The sequence below is a fragment of the Centruroides vittatus genome, unplaced genomic scaffold (assembly GCF_030686945.1).
Source record: "Centruroides vittatus isolate TY-2023 unplaced genomic scaffold, ASM3068694v2 scaffold_861, whole genome shotgun sequence".
Lineage (NCBI taxonomy): Eukaryota > Metazoa > Arthropoda > Arachnida > Scorpiones > Buthidae > Centruroides > Centruroides vittatus.
In genome coordinates this window covers 3,542,711-3,555,686 of record NW_027122718.1, presented here as the reverse complement: position 1 = coordinate 3,555,686, position 12,976 = coordinate 3,542,711, and the positions used below count along the sequence as shown (strand labels likewise).

The 12,976-nt window shown below is 28.4% G+C and overlaps 1 protein-coding gene across 3 annotated transcripts in view; it reads left to right on the top strand.

Moving 5' to 3' along the window:
* Positions 1-12,976, top strand: part of LOC136990050 (zinc finger CCCH domain-containing protein 13-like) — a 79,141-nt gene that overhangs the window by 50,649 nt on the left and 15,516 nt on the right. For 2 of the 3 annotated variants that reach the window (XM_067288389.1, XM_067288388.1), the window contains exons 13-18: positions 900-1,029; positions 7,274-7,345; positions 8,397-8,547; positions 10,586-10,775; positions 12,104-12,253; positions 12,321-12,403. In XM_067288389.1, coding sequence (XP_067144490.1) covers positions 900-1,029; positions 7,274-7,345; positions 8,397-8,547; positions 10,586-10,775; positions 12,104-12,253; positions 12,321-12,403 — 776 coding nt within the window. The remainder of the gene's footprint in view (positions 1-899; positions 1,030-7,273; positions 7,346-8,396; positions 8,548-10,585; positions 10,776-12,103; positions 12,254-12,320; positions 12,404-12,976) is intronic. The other variant, XM_067288390.1, reaches the window with a different exon arrangement.

Below are 12,976 nucleotides of genomic sequence, written 5' to 3'. Positions count from 1 at the left end.
AAGTCAAAGTAGTTTTTACTTGTTTTAAAACTGAAAATAATTTTATTTTTAGTATTTTATTAATCATTTTGGTTATTAAATGAATTGCATTTTCTAAGTTTCCAAGTCGATGTCCCCATATAAACGTGGAACGCCAATATATGCAGTAAACAACATTGAAAAATTATACCATTAATGATGATGTCGGATCAATTAGTGACCCCAACTCTGAAATATATATATATTTTTTAAATGCTGTACGTTTTTAGAACAAAATCTTAAAATACAGTATAAAATAATATAAAATTCAGATAGAAAGAAAAAAGATAATGCTAAAAAATTTTTAGCTAAATATTCATAAAAAAACTGACATTGGGATCATTTTGGCCTCCCACCTGCTCTTTAGAAGGTTAAACTTGACTCATATAAGTTTTTCAAAAAATGGATTATCTTATACTAATTCAATTTTTAATGTAGCATCAAATGTTTGGAGATTTCTTTGATATTGTTATAAAGCATAAATTTTAATTTCAATGTTATTTTACATAATTTGTAAATTAACTTTTATTACTTTTATTTTATTCTAAGATGCACTTTTTTGCATCTTAAAAAACTGGTTAAAAAGATTTTTAACCAGTTTTTATTCTAAGATTTATGTTTATGAGAATGAGTTCCTGTGTAATAAGTTCTCACTAGCAATTTTATGCTATGTTTCAAGGAATATACAACCAATTGAGAGAACGGCAAACAATCGTGTATTTTAATAAAATTGATTATTTAAAAATTTTTTGTTCCATAAAAATAACTTAAAATTGAATTTCAAACTCATAGTTTGGTTTACTCAGAATTGAGGAAACATGATAATTTAAATAACCATTAACTTTACATAGCATTTAAAAATATATATATAATTTTTTTAGGCAATGAAATGCAACGAATTCCTTATGATCTTGAAGAAGATAGATATTCCATGAGAAGTAGTCGACATTCGGATTGGTCTGGGGGAAAACAAGAAAAAAGAGAACGTATGCATTCTCCCAGTGGAAAAAGGTATGAATTTTGTACATACATTCATACTTACATATGTATTTATATAATTTAACAAAACATTTTATATATCATAAATATTATTAATACAGGAACAATATAACAAACTTACTAATACTAATGTACGTACATTGGATGGCCACCCAACACAGATATACATATAAATTTTAAGTCTTAGTTATCTTAGTCAATGTCATTAAGAGCCATGACAGTTGAATTACATATGCATATTTTGTAAGGCTTATTTCATTTCTGCTTTTACTTTAAAATGATCAGATATCTTACAGGAGCCATGTTGATGGCATGTGAGAGCTGCATGTGGCTCAAGAGCCAGAATTTGACCACACTATTAATATACAGAGTGAATTGAAAGTCCCTTGCATTCTTTTCATTACAAAAGTACTGAAGATATACTACTTTTGTTAATGTAGTTACATAGGAAGTCATGCACGAAGAAAAGGATGAAACATTTTGTTAGTTTTGCAGGGTTGTCCTTGACAAAGGTGATATTTTCTTATCACAGGTAATCCAGCACAGTTTTGGCATAATGGAAACTTGCTTGGTCTGGTCTGAAGATGTTCTGCTTGAGAATAGTATTTTCAAATGAAAGGAATTATGTGATGTCATATACATTCATTTAAATATTGCTGGGCATTGATAGCAAAACTTGATTTTCTGATTAGGACTTGACTCAATCCAATTTGGTCCCATTGCAATCAAAAACTTTGCCCTCAAAATTTTTTTATTGGAAACTTTACGTTGACAGAGCTATCAATGGTATGAAATCTCCTATTACAGGGCTTAAAGTGACTTGCTTTTTTAGCTTTTTTTCATAGCTCCTCTCTTTTTTTGCTTTTTCTGAGGAAAACTCGCTTTTTTCACTTACTATTTGGAAGTTATTTATTTAGTTATTTTTGTAAATGTGCTCAGGAGCAAAATAGTGACCAGCACACCCCCCATATGCCTTATCATGTGATCGTGTGCCACATGATAAAGCACTACCATCTACACATGTACAGTACATGTATCATGTATATAGGCTAATGTAACAAGGAGCTACCCAAGGCTTGTTACTCTTCACATTCTGAAGGAATTTGCTCGTGGGTTCTCCTTGCTTGTATCCTTGTGAAATACTGATCTCCATGGCACTTTGATACAATCAGATTGCACTAAGGCTTAAGTACACTTATGGTTTGGCATTAAGAATGATTTTTGTACAGCATTATTTTTAGCATTTTTATTTATTTAAGCACGGTGGACAAAAGAAAGAAATAAATTTTATTTAATACTAACAGTAGGAACTCCTATTTTAGCAATGGAAAATCATATAGAATCCAATACTTTCTGAAGTAATTTGCTAAACAAACTTTTCTTTCCCAATGGTTCTTCTACTATTCTTCTTTAGCTTAAACAATGACATCACTTGTTCTTGACTACTGTAGAAAAACCGAAAATAATAATTGTTGAGCAATAATAAATTTGATTTCTACAGTTATTGTTAAATAAAACATTGTAGGACACTCGTTTAAAAGCTTGTATCTTTCTAGCACTCTGTAAAATTAAAGATTGAGCAAACTCGTGCCAGAAAGTACAAGATTTTAAACTAGTATCCTAAATATTAATAACTTCTGTAGAGACAATCTTTAGACAAAGACAAATGTTTGGTTTTAAGTGGATGCTTATATATTTGGCATGCAATGTGGTTTTCTGCTTTCTAACAGTGTCCTTCATTTTTTATTGAAACTATAACCTAAAGTAAACCATGAGCAAGGAAAAGTGCACACTTAGAGAGGGCTGGCTTCTTAAAACTGACTCAAATGGTTTTGTGATGTCATCTTGGGAACGTACATTGTCTGACTTGGAGCTATTCTGCACATTGTGTGCTTTCAATATCAGTGTATCTAGTAAAGGTTTTCATCAATTCTCCAACTTTCAAGCTATGAGAAACATATAAATAAATGCAATGAAGTGTTTGGTCCCAACCAGTTAAAACCCGTCGCACGCATGCTCATTCGAATATAAATTGCACATCTGCAGTCAATCTGGCACCAAATTAAGAAATTTATTTGTAAATATTTAGCGTCGAAAAACCGTTATTTTCACTTTAATCTAGCTTTTCAATATGTTTCTAGTCGAACTCAGTCAAAAAAAATTTAATTTAATTATAATTTATTGAAGATTTTAATTTTTTAATATTAGAACATAATTAACATAAATTACAAGATGTCATGTTTCATCTTTGCTCCCGTTCAAGTTTATTGTTCTAGACATGTGCTGATGTTTGTTTTTACTTCTGCAGGAGTGTAGGCTTTTATTTCAACCTTGATCGCTTTGGTTACACAAGGTGGTGGAGATGGGCGACACGTGATTGCATACCTGACTTTTCACAACAGAAATTTTCTTACCTTGAAAGTTACTCTGTATTATCTGAAGTTGCAGAAAGCTAAACTTATCCAATATCAATTCACTATAAATAATTTCAACATTTACTTATTGACATCACATTTGTTAAATTTTACAGGATTATATTATTTTTTAACTTCAGGGTAGTAAAACTTTGTATATTTTCTCCTTTCTCTGTCAATTGTGAGTGAATGACTACAAATTGTTTTCTTGCACTTGGGAATATTTTCTTTCAGATTTGACAACTAGTATTGCCAGTAATGAATTCTATAATTTTATTTTTAATCATTTAAAAAATATTTATAAAATTACCAAATAAATATTTGGGTCACAATTACTAAATGGTATTGCTACATAATGAACATAAATTTTAATTGTTACAAAATTGAAAGTATTAAATTTCTTATCATTCAACTGATTGGGAGACAGCAGGGCAATAACACTGAAGCAAGAAAATCTCATTGTCAAAACAGCTGCAATGACTTATTTGAAATGAATTGGGATTGATCCTGTCATTGAAACCAGGAGAAAAAGATAGAATGTATAACATTGTGGTAAAGGTTATATATTCTACATTGTTGTTTTATTAAATTGCAATTGTTGCACATAACAATCACAAGAAGACATCGCTCTCACACTGCGGGAGAATTTACTGCAGGTGTTGGTAAGGTATTGGTTTTCATAAAATTTCTCTGAAAAACAGGGCATAAGTTTGAATACTATTGTGGAAATCACTTCAGAACATATCAGTTGAGGATTACTACAAAGCCTGCAGTTCAACTGTTATTTATTTTTGAGAAATTCAATAAAAAAAAGCCATGTATCTTCTGGATACATACACGTCTAGATGCAAGTTAATAAACAAAAATTCTTTAATTTATATATTACAGTCACCTTGCATTTTTACATTCATAAAATTAAAGAAATATACAAAAATTATATAGGACACGGTGTCATAAAACTTTATAAAATTATTAAAAAATACCAATGGAAAAAATTAAATTACAGTGAAAACTGTTTAGGCGACCACCTGTATTCGACGGGCACCTGTCAAAATAGGCAAAAATTTCTGGCATGGAATAGTTTATACATAAAGTCTTCATATAAGTTACCTGTATTAAACGACCATCTGTGTAATGCGACTGCAGGCATCTATTTTTGGTCCGAAACAACATACAACAACCGTAATAAGCAACCACTTCTGTGAATATATCTGGTTTAAACTCTTGTTCAAACCCACCTCGGACACTTCTCTCATCCGTGAAATTAGGTGCAGGTGTTAATGAATTAGTCTAGCAACAAAAGAAATTCATTTGTTTGTTCGAAATTATCCAAAAAACAAAATAAATGCGAAGTGCTGTTGTTAGAAGATCATGTTAAAGTTATCAGAGAAAGTGAAAATGGTTTATCTCAACGGCATTTAGCTTTGAACTTTAACTGTGGGAAAACACAATTTATTTTACCATAGACCTACAGTATTTTCCTTAGGGGTATAAAATATTGTACACGACACAATTAATCGGTTGATCTCATCGTTTGATAAAATTTATTTTATTTATTTATTTATTTTTTTGAAGCTCATATACAGTACATGTGTGATAAATAGTTACTGTATCAACCTACCTTATTTTTGCGATATTTTTAGAAAAATAATATCCAAGTAATTGTCACACACAGAATTTTCAAAAAACAATAAACACATTAATGCAAAAATCAGTTTTACAGGCAACCTTCCTTTTTCGATTCGGCAATTGTCATTGATGTAATGAAATCGTATTATGAGAAGAAGAAATAAAATCATTTTATTATTAATTAATGATTTTTTATTGAACTTAAGAAAATATTAAATATTTAAAAAAATACAATATTTTTAAAGTTAAAATAAGATTAAACTAACGAAAACCAAAACCAAAGTGGTGGAGAGATACCACACACTTCTATATGGATGAAGTAATACACATAACTGAGGAGTGAACGAAGAGAACCAAGTTGAATTAATTAAGTCAGAAAAAAGAAAATGTGCATTATAATCGAGAAAATGCGAATACTGTATTAATCTTTAAAATACTGGTATTAAGTCTGTCTTATAAAATCACGACGAGTTCTGTTATTCAAGTTATCCGATAAGAATAAAATACAGTACCAATATAGTTCTATCATTGAAAAAATTTGCTTATTTTTGCTCACTTTGAGTTTTGCTTAGTAGATATGGCTTTTGGCCATATCTGTGTACAAAATATGTGTGGAAATACTATATTATAGCACTACCCACCTGTATTGGATGACCACCTGTCTAAAAGACCACTCTTTGAAGGAACCATGGTTGCCATAGACAGGTTTTACTGTATTTCCAGGTCAAATTTGAATTCTTTACAAGTTATGCACTTTAAAATAATGCAATTATAAGCACTTATTTGACCTGATGAATTCTGCTGAGATGCCAAAATACCCAACTGTCACTAAAGTAGTCAGTGTTGTTGGCTCTGTCATGGCAATGCAGATGTTGAAAGAGGGTTCTCCATTTCTAGATGTGTTCTGACAGAAGATAGAGCCTCTATGTCAGAACAAATGATGAATTCATTGTTGATAGTAAAAGATGGATTTTGTGTATATAACAATAATACCTTTTTGGTGCTGATGACAAAGAAGTTACTTAGGTTGGCCCACAATGCATATGCTATTTACAAGGATTTTTGGACAAGTAAAGTAAACTGAAAGAAGAAGAAAAGCTGAAAAAAGAACAAGAAGGGAGAGAAAAGAAGAGGAGGATAAAATAAAAGCACTTGAACAGGAGAGAAGGAAAATTGATACTCTTGAAGCTGAGCTGAAGAAAAGAAAAAAGAAATGCAAAGGAAAACAAGGTCTAGAATGTTTGAAGAAGCCACTAATACACTATGAAATGCTGTTGAGAAAAACAACGTTGAAGAGATACATCTTGCCCAAGGGCTATTGGAAGGTGCGAAGAAAATTCAGTGTGACGAAGATGAGAAAATGAGAAGTGCAGAAATGCAGCATAAATTAAACAAAAGAAAATCTTTAATTACAAATTTTTTTACAAGAAATCAAAAAATGTAGCTTGAAATAAATGGCATTTGAAATTTGGCATGTTATATGAAGATACATTCTGGTAGTTATGTTACTCTTCCATTTCCTTTGCTGTATAATGGTGGGTACTCTGTACACGGCACATGAAAACTTAATGTGGGCTTGTTCTGGCTTAATGCAGTCTTACCGGTCACTTCTGGAGTATAAACTCAGCCTAACTATTTTCATATTTAATTTTTCAGTCCACTTAATAATCAATCTAATATCATATACAATGTTATTGGTACAAAATGTTTGTGTGTGTGTGTGTTTTTTTTTAATAACACTTCTTTCACTTCACTTTAACACTATTGGTTTTCTTTGTGTGGACTCTCATTTCTCACTTATTTCCATTGCCATGACTGCTTTAAGCCTTGCTATTACCATTGATTGTTGAGTGCAAGAGGGTAAAGTAAAATTTATTATCCAAAATGAAGAACTTTTCAGAGAACTTTCACAATAATTGTCCATACTTCATCTTTGCTAGTGATCTTTGAGTGTTTGTTTTGTCTGGAATTACTGCTTTTTTTAATATTTTCTGTGTGTTAATATAACAATAAAAATTAAATTTTTTAGGATGCTTCTGTAGAAATAATATTTATTATAATATAAAACCTACTCATAACTGTATATAAATTAACAATATTTTATTAATGAAAAATTCATGTTTTAAAATTTTAAAAAAACATTTAATATATCTAAACATAAATAAAATGAATTAATACTTCAGATATTAAATTTAATTTTGAATTTTTTATAGCAAAAGTTCTGGACCGAAAGAAAAAATGTCACTCATGGGAACGTACAGTGAAAAAGGATCTCCTTATTCACAGTAATGCTGATAATTTTTAGTTGACTAATCATAAATAATGTATTAATGTTATACTTTTTTACAAAGGAATATATTTTAATGAAATATTTGATATCAAAACCAAAATATTGCATCCAAAACTGAATGAATGTCTAAAATATATAAACCAGCAACGAGTTGCTTAACTTTTCTAGCAACATTTGGTGGTGCTATCTGTTATGATATTTTATTTAAAAACTTTTTTTATTTTTAATTATTATAAAATGACAAAATGCTTAATTTTGAGGGCAGGGGTGAGTTTTATAAAAAGTTGCAAATGCTAATAACGAGTAAAATCATCATGAAGTCTGACCCTACTGGAGATACACACGACGACCCTCTTTATCTCCCCACCCCGACCTTTAATCACCAAAATTTAATAGCATCAATCTCCCAAGTAAACAAAGTTCCCTGCCAAGTTTCAGAAATTTTTGACAAAAAGCATAGGAGTTATTAAGCTTCAAAGAGGGTGAACAAAATTGTGTCCTCCACGCACAAACACTAATATCCATAGAAAAAAAACAAAACTAGAATTTTTTACATTTTGCATTGTTTCAAGGTCCCGAGTCCAAAAATGTAAAAATCTTGAGGGTTCATTTTTTTGACCGATTGTCACACTTTCCCTCTGTTATATATAACAGTCAGGAAAGTAATAGTTTAAAGTAATAAAAAATTTAAGTAATTCTTAATTCAGGAAAATACTTTATTTATGTCTTAACATCCAATTATTACATAAATACTACTAATTTTTAATTTGTCTGAAATATAATTATTGATTCATAAAGTTATAAAATCTAATATCATAAAATTGTTATTTATTTTTCTTAAGTTAAATGAGAAATTTCAGTTGAGGAAAACAAAAAAATAGATAAAAAATTTAAAATAAAAGCTTTTTAATTTGAAAATTTTATTTAAATGTTTTATTAAGTGTTTCATGAAAGAAATTAAGCATAAATTTTAAAGATACAATTAATATTCTTATTACTTTAAATTATTAATAGAATGTATTTTATTTTTAATTATAAATTATTAGTTCAGTTTCACATCGCCAAGAAATTCGAGATAAGTCGAGAGCTTCTCCTATGCATACTCCTGTAGATCTTTCACCTGCAAGTTGTGGAAGTATTGAACAATCTAATATTCATAGTAAAAATTTGGAGAGGAGAGAAGTAAATAAATCAAAGGTAATAACATATACATTATACACATATTTTAATTCATATTGCATTGCAAAAATTAAAATAAAAATCAAGTTTTCAAAGATATATAAATATGCATATACTGTTGATTATGGTTAGTTTTTATCTACAGTATAATATAAAATAATCTTTATATCCAAGGCCCTCTCAAAGAAAAATGGAGCTGATGCAAAATTCTCATATGGGGCCTTGTGAAAAGTAGATTCTTTTTGTTATTAGACAGTTAATTAAACATTTTAAATAAGATTAATTTTTATGTATACAAGGTGTGACAATTTAATTTCCAGAGTGGCTACATAGTATCGCCCGTGATATAATTATATTGTGTATTTGTGTTTGAACATGTTTGAATTAATATGTGTGTAAAGTTCAAGTTGACAGAGCTAGTTGTTAATTAGCTATTGGGAAGGTAATAGTTATCTGCATGTATTTTTTGGAATAAAAATGGGTGACTGAAATTTAGATTAACATATTAATATTAAATTTTGTGTGAAAATCAGTAAATCTTCTACTGAAATGTTACACTACAACCCAGGAACAAAATCTTGAAGCATGTAATGGAAATCCCAGAGGTCACTACACCGTAAAAAGGCACATGTCACCCTCACAGTTTAAGACCATGCTGGTGTGTTCTTTAATTATATGGGAATAGTCCACCAAGAATTTTATTGAACGGGAACAAACAGTCAACCGATAATGCTGTTTAGAAGTACTGCAGAGATTACGAGATTCTGTTGAAAGAAAAAGACCCGAACTGTGGCTTGACAAGTGGATCATTCATCACACCAAGTCACTGTGAGAAATTTTCTGGCCAAAAAAATGATTACAATTTCCAAAATTAAAAGATGTTCTGAAAGCTGCTCATAATATAACTGATATCAAACCCAATGTGAGGCAGCTGCTCAACAGTATTCTGGAAAATGAGTTTCAGGCTTGCTTTCAGAAATGGGAATGCCATTCAAGTCAGTGTAGAGATGCACAAGGAGAGTACTTTAAAGGTGACAGTAGCCACTAGTGTACAGTTACACATGTATATTTTGTAAAGGTGTGCATTCTTGGATTTAAATTGTCACATCTTGTATATGAATTAAATGAATAAATATTCATTCTCATTTCATTTATCTTGCATTTTCTTGTATGTTTTATATATATAAAACATATGAGGAAATGCAATATTTATTAAAAACATACATGAGGAAATGCAATATTTATTACATATCTATTTTAAAATTATGCAGAGCCTGGGTAAATGCAATGTTCTGTGCCAGTGAACCACTCACACTTCCTTGAGGCCAGTCCTGTATATATCTACTTTTAATATTTTAATATATAAATACAGTATTCAGAGAAAAATATCAATTAATTGTAAAGTTTTTAATGGTTTCAAGTATATATAATGGTACAATAAATAATGTAAAGTATAAAAGAAATAATATATATATCAATTTTAAGAAATCTAAAATTTTATTTGTGATGTGAAGTAAATGCTTTCTTTCTGTCAATATTACTGCAAACTGGAGTTGTAAATGATATTAATATAAAAACTTAACAAATGATAGTATGATGACTATTTTGGGATTCAAATACTCTGAATCTGTATCAAATAAATTGGACAAGTTAAGGAATGACTTAAGATTTGAGCCCAACTTCTGAAGTTATAGCTTTTATAATGATAGCAGATCTGTTAATAGAAGATATAGATTTACATCTTCAAAAAACTGTACAATTGTCAAATATTTAATTAATAATAGGGAATATAATTTTATTTACTGATATAAGATTTTGTTAATCATTATGAGATTTTTTTGAGATTGTCTTGAGATTAATCATCTCATTTTAAGATTAATTTTATTTTATTTTCCAAGATGATTTCAGTAAGAATAAAATTAGTATAATTTTATTTCTACAGTTACAAATAAATAAGTAGAAATAAAATTTCATGTTATCAGTATTACATGGAGAATGCTTATTTATAAAATGACTACATTTTGTAAATAAATAACTTTTTATTCTTTATTATTAGGAAAGACAGAGAAGTAAAGTAAATAGAAGACAGAGCCGAGATCGTTCCCGAACAACCACAACAGTTACTAATAATGAAAAGCTTGATAAAAATTCACAAAGTAGGAAGAGACAGCAATCTTCATCCCCAGTTGACCGAGAAAAGAGAACAAAAACTGTGGAAGAAAACATAAATAAAAAGAAAAAGGAAGGTGAATGTTGTAAACAAAATGTTTGATATTCATTCTTTAAATAATAATAATAATAATAATAATAATAATGAAATATTTACTTATTATAAATATTTTTAAAATAATTGATTGAGTTTAAACAGTTAGTAATAATAATTACTGTTATTAATCAATAAGAATAAACAATTTTACTCTGTTTAAATTATTTTGAAAATTTTCAGTTGAAATAATTTAAACTGTTAGACCGTGGAATTTTTTCTAAAAAAATTTTTTACGAAAGAGAATAAAATGTTAAAAACCATTTCTAAAAGGTAAAATCTGACCACCGTATGCTGAATTAAAATAAGCTAAAAACTATTATATTGTATTGATTAAATAATATACGATATAAAGTTTTTAATAAAATATAATTTACAGTTTTTAATTAAGTTTAATGTTATAATAATTTTATAGAAAATATTTTTCTATAAAATTATTTTAAAAAGTACATGAAACAATTTTTTTTTAATTTGCATTTTATTTTTAGATAGATTTAATGATTAACATAATTCTAAAAAAATATTATGTCACAATTTTAATCATTTACAAGTTCTTTATATGAAACTGTGCCAATCTTCTTATTGGATTATTTCTCACAATGAAGTATAATATAAATGACACAAGGCTTCTTTACATCTGTTTAATTCTCTTTTTTTCATTTGCTGAGACACATTTTGGCAAATGAAAAAAGGAAAATTAAACAGATGTAAAGAAAGCCTTGTGTCATTCATATTATATTTCATTGTGAGAAATAATCCAAATTTTCAAGTTTTCATGTGCATATGCAGAAAAACACATTATACCTAAGATGCTAGCCAGCTTATTCATACTTACAAGGCCAATTTTACATAATTTGTTTGCATTCGATGGATTTTCTATTTACACATTTGGTGCCAAAGGTGCCTTGGAGCATTCTATGCTGCCTTGCTCAATTTGCTGATTACGCTCACATGCATCCTCAAAGTTTTTTTGTTATCAGCCAGGAAAATGTTATCCTTTGTTTATAAGAAAGAAAGTTTATTTTTATTGTTTATTGTACACTTCAAAGACTATATTTCATACATAATTTTAACATACAAATTATAATTAAACAAAAAATTAAAAAAATTTTTAGCACATTGATAAGGAAACTGGTTTTTATATTGGTAATGAATGTATTTTTTAACAATGAATTAATCATTAAAAACATTGATCCATTATATTGCCATTTTTAATGAAAAATTATATTTAAATTGTATTATATGTTAAAGAACACACTTTTTTTTCTATAAAATATTAAAATTTTATACCATATTTCAATTTTTATATAGCAGATTTAAAGAAAGATTCTTCTTCGCCATCAGTCACAAATAGAAAGGCAATGGCATCACCAGTAGAAGAAATTACACAAGTATCAACAAAAGTTATTGATAATCCAGTAAAAGTTGAAAATACAGAAAAGAAAGTTCAGAAGGAGACCGGTTAGAACAATTAAAAGTTTTACTTATAATTATGTAAAATTCCTATTAAATTCCAAATATTTTGTAGAAACAGCTAAAATTCCTGATCCAGAATTTAGTGATTGGAGTGAAGATGATGATGATGATTTGTTAACCCAAGATATTCCTGGGGTAATAGTCTTTATTTTCTGCTTTATATTTCTTGGTAATCACTCACTCTGTCTTATTCTCGGGAATCCACCGATAAAGTTAACGCAAGGAATGTGAACACATTGTTACACAAATAAACAATTGTTTAATTTGTTCATACACCCGTATAACATTTTACATGTTGCAAACTCAGTATACTTGGTTGTTGGAACAGTGTATTGTTTACACTGCTCTAATAAAGGGCTCTAGATGTTGTCAAAAGTCTTAATAATGAGGAATCTGTATTTATATTGAGATTGTTTATGCTAAATTTATATAATTTGAAAGTATTCTAAGAAATATTTTTTTAATTATAAAATTATAGAATAGATGCATTTCAGTTATATATGCCTTATTGTATGGAGACAATAAAAAATATATAAAAAAACATTTTAGAAAGTGTTACTTTAAAATGTTTTTTTATATATTTTTTACTTTTTAGTTATACTACATGTATGTAACACCAATCTATTGAAATTCTTGTTAGTTTAGCATTTAATTTTATGTATATTGTTCTCTGTGAGATTGATTTTGATTCAAAAAAGCTTTAAGTTA